Here is an 8,767-nt window from a genome sequence, read left to right on the forward strand (position 1 = left end):
GAGCAGCTGTGACTGCCCCATCCCTGGAAATGTTCAAGGCCAGGTTGGATGGAGCAGCCTGTGGCAGGGCTGGACAACCCTTCCTGTGAAGAAATTTTCTCTAATATCCAATATAAACCTCCCTTGGCACAACCTGAGGCCATTTCCTTTTGTCCTGTCCTTTGTTCTCTAGAAGCAGAGCCTGACCCCCATCTGGCTGCCCCCTCCTGTCAGGGAGTTGTGAAAAGTCACAAGGTCCCCCCTGAGCCTCCTTTTCTCCAGGCTGAGCCCCCCCCAGCTCCCTCAGCTGCTCCTGATGCTCCAAACCCATCCCCAGCTCTGTTCCCTTCTCTGGTCACATTCCAGCCCCTCCAGGTCTCTCTTGTCATGAGGGGTCCAAAACTGACGCCAGGGTTTGAGGTCCCTCAGCAGTGCCCAGCACAGAGGATGGGCACTGCCCTGGTCCCACCACCACACCATGGCTCGTACAGGCCAGGTGACCTTGGCCTCCTGCCCACTTGGCCACGCACCACCTTATGTGCAGCTGCTGCCAGCCAGCACTCCCAGATTGTTTTCCAGCTCTCCAGCCACTTTTCCCTAAGCCTGGAGCACTGCAGTGGGTTATGGTGACTCAAGGACAGTACCTGGCACTTGGCCTTGTTGACTGTCACACCACCAGCCTTGGCCCATTGATCCAGCCTGTACAGACCCCTCTGCAGAGCCTTCCTGCCCTCCAGCAGATCAACACTTCCACCCAGCTCAGTGTCATCTCCAAACTGACTGAGGAACTCATCTCCACAGTCCTGCTTTTGCACTCCAGCCCTGGCAAGTGCTACTTACCCTATGCCTGGTCATGCCCCCAAGAGATGGGCACATACCCCAGTCTTCATCCCCACCCTCATGCCCCCACCAGCCCACATAGTATAGCTCTGCAGCCAGCAGCCATGTGGAGGGATCAGTTTTTATTTCAAAAGACAGTAACACAATTTTTCAATTTAGTATCAAAACACTGGATAGGGTTTTTGTCTCCAGATTGGCCCCAAAAACTGCTACAACCAAGCAGCATGCTCAAACCACAAGCTACACGCTGTGAGTGTGACATTACCACACTCACACCTCACAACCACGACACATCAGCAATGCACAGCAAGATGGCTTGTACCCAATTAAGACAGTAAGAGCAGTCCTGGCCAGGAGGGAAGGCTTGGCTCCCTCCCTCCAGGTTGGCAAAAACACTTCTCCAAGAACACAAGGCTGTTGTACTTAAGCTGTTAAGTGTAACCCAGTGATGAGCAGTGAAGCTTGGTGCATCAGCACTTAGTGAAGGCAAAGTCAGCCCCAGGGTAGCAATGGGTTACAAGGGGCAGTGGCTTCTCTAAGCCCATCAGTTGTGGAGGGGAAGGGACACAACCCCTGTGAAGGTTCAATTGTTCAGATGACTGGCTTGGCTTAAAAAAAAAAAACAACAAAAAAAACCCAAAAAAGATGCCTTTCACCCAAGTTGTTCCTTCCCAACACATAGTTACCTTAAAGCTGAAAAACTGAACTGCACTTTTGGCAAACAGCTCTTGGAAAGGAAGTTTTCCCAACAGGTTTTCATCCCTAGCCTGGCTACTCTGACTCGCAGCCAGAACCATCACATCCATTTCCTGCCCTGCCAAAGCAGGGTGGCCCAGAGCCAATTAACAGAAGGTTAATACCAAATTTTAAAGCCAAGAGCTTTGAAGTGTAGCTCACCAGCCTCACGTTATTTGGAATGTTTATAATGGTTGCTACAAAAAAAGGTAGTTACAAAATGTGTACATCTCAAACATGCTCTCCAAACATTATTGCATTGTTTATTTCCCTTAATGATGCTGTTTGAAGCTCTGCCCAACCTGGTGGCCTTTAACCCTGGAACAAAGGAGATTTGTGTTTGGTCAAGTTGGCAACAGAAAGTAAACTCTGGTCCCCAGGGTCAGAGGGCAGCAGCAGCTGGGCCGGCATCACATGGCAGAGGCAGTGGCAGGGATCCATTACATCTCATTCAGGTCTAGCAGGGTCTGGTCCAGCATTCTTTGCGTGCAGAGATGCTCCTCTTTGGTGGATTTCAGTTTATCTGGCAGAAAGCAAGAGTTGATAGTTACAAACCAGCATCAAACAACCGAGAGCCCTTTGCCAAAGAAAGCTTGTGCCAGCAGCCCCTTCCCCACACGCTGCCGCAGCAATCCTTGGACCAGAGTGCCTGGCTGGGTGCAGCTGGAAGCTCTGTTACCTGGCTTGTGTGCAGCCCTCGCCTCTCCCACTGCCGGTGCTCCCAGTCAGCATGGCCACGGTGCACCTCAGCCAGAGCTCTAGGCAGTGGTTCACATGCAGGTGTCTCTGACTGCAGCCAGCTCTTCCCAGGGCTTCCACACCTCCACAGCTGGCACACGTGGCCCAGCAAGGCACCCAAGAGCAACACACACTTGGAAACCACCCCCTGGAACTACAGCTGGTTGTGCCCTCCTTCCCCTCAGCACAGGGCAGGGATGCCAAGCCCAGCAGCAGGGAGCAGACCGCCAGCCTGGAGGGCAGCGGGGCAGGAGCTGGGGCAGTGACAGGCAGAGAGCGAGAAGTGAGGGAGCTGCACCCTGCCCAACACTACAGGCAGCTGTGCAGTCAATTCTCACATGTTCCTTAAGCCAGGAGGAGAGCAGATCAGCAGCTAGTGCTCTAAGTAGGCTTTACTCCAAAGGTGAGCCCACCCATATCACTGGAGACATCCACACGCTGGGACACTGGACAGACAGGCTGTAGAAAAACGTCCTTTAGGTGCAGGCAGATTCCCAAAGCCACTCCCAACCTCCCCAGGGCCAGAAACTGCACAGAGAGAGAACAGCCTTCCTCGAGCATGAGCAACGGCAGCATTTAAACACTTCCTGCCGGCACCCAGGACACAGCTTCAGGCTGTGCATTTTGGCACTTGCTGTCAAATCTGTGAGATTTCCCAACCCATTTCTCTGCAGCTGCACTGGGGTCAGGCCTGGGAAATTACTGCTGTGCCCAAACCTTCACAGTTAGGACTCCCCTAGACAGGAATGTACTACAGGTATGCAGTGTCTCACAGACCACAAGGTCAGTCATTTATTGGTAGAAGCCATCATTGCATGCACCAGGAAATCCTACAGTCATTCAGCTAACAGTAAATTAAGTTGTAGCACTCGACAGGCAGCTTCAAGCAGACATAAGTCTAACTTCACCCCACCCCTCATTTGGGGCTGCAGCTATTCTGGTTCCATGGAGGAGCCAGACAGGACCCCCTGGACAAGCAAACAAGACTGCTCAAAAAACAGCCAAGTCTGGGGGTGACTTCACCAAGAATAGAGGTTACCTTTATGTATTAAAAAAAAGCTTAAATAAATTACAGGATAAATCCAAGTGCCTCATTAAAAAGCAGCAATTGCATAAAATTCGCAAGTCTGCCAGTCTTAATGATCAGATTTCACTGTGGTCCACAGCACTGGTGGTCGCAATACGCTTGTTTAATGGGATTAGTGGGCCCCTTCTCAGTCACACAGATCATGCAGCGTTAACTTCAGCTCATTAGAGAGCAGGCGGTTTTTCTCAAGCTGGCTGTACAGGCGCTCTGCAGCAGCGACAGGATAAGGGAAGCAAGAGGAAGAGAGAAAAAGAGAGAAAGGGAAGGTTAGTAGAGCGCCAAGATGAGCACATCAAAAAAGCTGTCTCCACAACGTGTGCTTCTGAGGACAGCCTGGGCTATGCCCAAAGGTTTGTCTTTCTCTAACTTGTGCTTCAGCTCAGGAAGATCACAGAGGAAACCAAGTGTGGGCAGAAGTGAAAGTGCTGCCAAAGATGAGCAAAGGCAAAGAAAGGAAAAGGAGACACCAGAAGAGGAGCCTGCAGACTGGGCTGGGCTGGACCCCAGCAAGGACAGAGACCTGGGATGTGCTTTAAGCCGGTGGAGCACATTGCAGAAACAATGCCACGGCTGTATCAGAAATAGCTTCCAGAGGGAGCCACACCACACTGCAGTGGGACTGACAGGGTTTGAACAGCAGGACAGGCACACCCAGAAGAATGACAACATCTCATCCCTGGCCTGGAGGACCCTCCTCTGAAAACATGCCTGGTGCCACACTAACAACCGAAGTTGTTGAGATAAGACCGAAGGCAGCAACTGCTTCAGGTACAGGACAGAGGGACTTTAGGAGCACAGGGTCCTCTTTTACATCTGCCCCAGAACAACTACATGAGCAGGGCACAAGCTGCCACTGCCTCTGCAGCCTCTCCAGTCCCTGTCCTTACAGCCCCACAGGGATCTAGCAGCCACACACATCCTCAAGGCTCATGCCAAGCACTCATGCTCGTCAGCAGCTCCACGGAAAGGGAGAACCAGTTTGGTCCCTTTCCAGGATCTGTCACCTCTCAGGGCTGGGTGGTCAGTGTCCTGCCACACAGCCTGTCAGCCACAACCAGCCAGTCTAGAGAACACATTCAGCATCTCTCCCTGCTCATTTGCATGGGCAGAGTGCTCCCAGCCTGACAGCTCCAATTCCTGCACTTAGGGGAATTCCAGGCAGTGAAAAATCATCTTCCAGCCTGGCAGAACTGACCAGCACCACCTGCAGTGACACACAGTGTGATGCCTCTGCTGCAGGACTGAACCTAGAGCACAGCCTTGGCCTTGGGCTTCTCCTCTAATCCTTGTTGCACTGTGAGATCCTAGGAATCTCAGACATCCTCTGAAGGGGCGCTACACCATTCCTCATTGCTTTTGACCTCGGAATATTTTGCTCTTGAACAAGACCTAGCTGGGTAAAATTCCAGAAAGTCAAGTGTTTACATGGAGCAGCCAAAGCATGTCACTCTCCCCAGAGTCTCAGCTCAGTCCCTCCAGTGTAACACCTGCACACAGGGGGAAGCTCAACTTCAGCTTCACCCTCAGCTTCTCTCAGTCCTTGGGACCTGCTCTAACTGCACTCGCTCTGCAGGACAGGGCAGTAATGCTGACTGATCATCCCTTCTTTAAAGCCACCAAGGGACCAAGGCACAGCCAGAGAAGCCAGTGATTTCTGTCCTACCACAATCTGGAAGTTGAGGGAAATTGTGGGTACAAACCATCCTGGCCCATGGCTTGCACAACAGTTACTATTGCTGTGAGGGACTCTGGCTCCATGCTGGCTCTGAGCAGCCCCAATGCCAGTCCCCAGCCCCAAGCGATCCAGGCTGGTTCTGGGTCTCCCCAGCAGCAGAGGATGAGAGTGAACTGTGCTCAGTAGGACTTGGTGCAACAGCTCACAGCTTTCAAGTAAACATTCCTGCTTGTGGACAGGGACCTGATGATGCACCCACACAAGGTAGCAGACTGGAGTGTTTAGCATGACCCTTCCCAGACTTTAGGAACAGCTTCTCCACATAGAACACTTGCCCAGGTCTGCAGCAGCTACCCCATGTTTGGCCTGCTCCCTTCTCTGCCCAGCCCCAGGGCAGCCTCACCAGCTATCCCTGCCACCCAGAGAGCCCCAGGACACAGGGAGCCCCAGGGCCTGGCCCTCCTGGTCAGTTAACCTGTGTTTGCAGCACTCCCATGTCACAGCACAGCTCACAGTAACCAGCCTACACAAGCCCAGCAATCCAGTCAGACCAGATGCCTCCAAAACCTCCCAGGGTAGACATTGCATCACCCACCCACATACTCATCCACCACCCAGATCGGATTCCTTGCGGATGAGCAGGGAAAGGGCCTGCCACAGCCCAGCCTTAGATAACATTCCCTGGAACACCACCGTGCAGAGCAGAGCCACCAGCTCCCCACAGCAAGAGTCAGGATGCAACCAGACCTCCCTGTGAGGAGAGAGGCACTTCCCAAGGGCAGGCTGCCACCTCCCACCTGCTAACAATCCCAGAAGGGGTGAGGTTGAAAGGGACCACTGTGGGTTATCTGGTCCAACCTCCCTGCTCAAGCAGGGTCATCCCAGAGCACATTGCACAGGATTGTGTCCAGATGGTTCTGGAGTATCTCCAGTGAGGGAGACTCCACACCCCCTCTGGGCAATCTGCTCAGTGCTCAGTTACCAACATAGGAACGAAATTCTTCCTCATGTTCAGGTGGAACTTCCTGGGCATCAGTTTCTATGTGTTGCCTGCACTGCTGCTGGGCACCACTAAGCAGAACCTGGTCCATCCTCTGACACCCTCCCTTCAGATACTGACAGACAATGATGGCATCCCTGTTGTCTTAAGAGCTGATAGTGGAACACTGGACTGGAAGCCTTCACATTTACAGAAGCCCTGCCCCTCCCACAGGATCCAGATCCTCAACTCCAGCTGCAGTTGGGTTACTGAAGAGTTCTGGGTTCTTGCTTTGTGCTTAAAAGGCACAGCTACCACCCCACATCCCAGGAGAGTCAGACCACACTTTGAAATTCCTTGAATGCTCCCTCCTTCCCTACCCAGACCTGCCACCAAAGATAGAGTGGGACAGGCTGGGGCAGGTGAGTGTGCCTAGATTATCCTGGCTGCCAGTGCAGTCATGTGGAGACCAGAAGGGCACAAACCTGAGAAAGCCACGGGAAGTGTCCCATTTCATCAGAACTCTGGTCACGAAGGGCTCTTCGGGCACTGTGGCAGATGAACCAATCCAGAAAGGAAAAAGTATTTGACCAACCACCATGAAGCAGCACATACTGTTTTGAGAGGCTGACCAGTGTTTATGATACCAGATCAACTAGCAACAGTGCAGCAGTGACACATGCCAGGCATTCACAGCCCACTGCCAGTGGCAGTGCTCAGTGGGAAGCTCCTTGCCACGCTCCTAGAAGGATCCTGCAGCCCTCAGCCCCTGCATGGGGAGGGGAGGGGAGGGCTCTGCAAAAGATTCCCTGGCTCAGATGCTCAGAGCCCTGCTGCAGTGCCTTCTCATTCCTGAAGCAAGAGGCCATACGTCCCTCCCCCTGGCACAGGCAGCACCTCGCACCCAACCAGTTCTGCCCCAGTGGAGACCAGCCAGAGCTCACACAGTATTTATTCGGTTCCACACCCGACTAGAGACTATCAGGTGTGTGACCTCCCACTGCAAGCCAGCATTTGGCAACGGTGCTGGTGAACACTCCAGAGCAGGCAGGAATGAGGAGTGTCTTCAGTCAGGCACAGCTCCAGGGCCTCCTCCTGCAACCCCCAGCCTCCCGCTTGACCCCACAGGTCCTGTCTGCAGGGCTGCCATCACATCTGGGAGCCAGTAACACACCCCAAAGAAAAATCCAGTGTGCTAGTAAGGTCTGCGTTCCACCGAGGGTGACACCGGTTTGAAGGCAATGCTGAAACAGTTCCTCTAAAGCAGCAGTGGTCACTAGAAACCCATTTCTCAAAAGCAACAGCCATTTATACAAGAACTGTTTTCCTTAAAAAAGGTGACATCATGCTCGAGCAAGAGGCAAGAGAAATACAAAAGGAGCTTTATGGCTCCACACAAGATATGCAGATGAGAACAACATCCTCCCAGCTCCCCCGACACAGAAAGGGCAGCCCCTCAGAGCAGGCCGTGTCTGGCACATCGGGTCACACAGAGGGAGCTTTGTTTGGGAGCAAGTGCAGCAGAACTGAGGGGCTGCTGCTGCTGCTATCAAGCTTCAGTGTCTTTACAGCACCCGTTCCCAGGGATGCCTGTGCACAGTAACTGGAAAAAGGTACTGGAATTCAGAGTGAGATGAAGAGAGCGTGAATGCCGGGTGCAGATGCAGAACAAGCCACCAAGCAGAGAGACAAATCCAAAGTGGAGTTTGGAATCACAAGACTTATCTGTGTGAGACAGAAGGAGACACTAATTTTAAGAGAAGCTTCAGTGTTTGTGCACAGCAAACTCTGCTTAGGGAACTTTGGGACACTCATGTTAAGGCTCTTCTCTGTGGGGTGAGGACCTGGCCTCTCCTGGGTTAGTGCAAGGACCAGACGGAGCAGTTATTAGCAGCACCCACTGCAGATCTGAACACAAAGCTGAGGAGCAAAGTTACAGAAACACACAAGTTCAGCTACTTCCACAGATCAGTTCATGATCTGGCCCATCTCAAGCCTGTTGTGGCAATTCCTACGGAATCCACCTGAGCACTATCCACAGCCTCTTCCAGAAGGAATCCCGAGACCATGGCCCAGTGGCTCCAGCAGACGACAAAGCCACATTTCCTGAGAAAGCCTTTCCCACTGGGAATGGGAATTGCACTCGAATTTCAGTCAGAACCCTCTCAGGCCAGCACAGCAATTGGTTACACATGCAGATCACGAGGACCTAGAGTTAGAAGACAGCATGCTGGGGCACCTTGGGCAGATCTGTAGAAGTAACCTGGACGGCACAGCGCCGTCGATTCTCCAACTAAAACCACAGCAAACCAAGCAAGCACTGGCGGTCCAGCCTGCTGAAGCGAGAGGCGAACGCCAGCCAGCTCATATTTACATGGAAGTCATGTCATTCAGGGCGTGGTCCAGTTCCTCACTAATTGCTTTGTACTTCAGTTTCTGGGCATAGAGCTCATCTAGAAGAGGTTCAGGAGGAGAACAAAAGGAAAACAATGAGGGAAGGCAAAGGAGTTCTTCCAACACTCGGGGGCAGGAAAAGCAGGATGGGATTCATGAACAGAAGAAAATGAAGTTAGATGCAGAGCCATCACGACTCCGTGTTCATCCCCAACAATGAATGGGAGAGTTCCAGCAGCCTGAGGACGGGTTGACCCACAAGTGCCTTCCAGGATTACAATCCAGCTCCAAGGGCAGCAGAGCCAAGCACTCAAACCACATCACCTTGTAAAAACAAGCT

The 8,767-nt window shown here is 52.6% G+C and overlaps 1 protein-coding gene across 15 annotated transcripts in view; it reads right to left on the reverse strand.

Annotated features, from left to right (window-relative positions):
* Positions 1–921: 921 nt before the first annotated feature.
* TPM3 (tropomyosin 3) overlaps positions 922–8,767 on the reverse strand; it is a 20,590-nt gene continuing 12,744 nt past the window's right edge. For 2 of the 15 annotated variants that reach the window (XM_017727921.1, XM_017727920.1), the window contains exons 9-11: positions 8,408–8,486; positions 6,519–6,582; positions 2,631–2,751 (exon numbers count right to left, since the gene is read on the reverse strand). In XM_017727921.1, the coding sequence (XP_017583410.1) occupies positions 2,674–2,751; positions 6,519–6,582; positions 8,408–8,486 (221 nt within the window). In that variant the 3' untranslated portion in view covers positions 2,631–2,673. Of the gene's footprint in view, positions 2,078–2,630; positions 2,752–3,052; positions 3,587–6,518; positions 6,583–6,967; positions 7,759–8,403; positions 8,487–8,767 lie in introns of those variants that run through there. The other 13 variants (XM_017727928.1, XM_017727926.1, XM_008628732.2 and 10 more) reach the window with 9 other exon arrangements.

The sequence above is a fragment of the Corvus brachyrhynchos genome, unplaced genomic scaffold (assembly GCF_000691975.1).
Source record: "Corvus brachyrhynchos isolate BGI_N302 unplaced genomic scaffold, ASM69197v1 scaffold122, whole genome shotgun sequence".
In the NCBI taxonomy this organism is placed as follows: Eukaryota; Metazoa; Chordata; class Aves; order Passeriformes; family Corvidae; genus Corvus; species Corvus brachyrhynchos.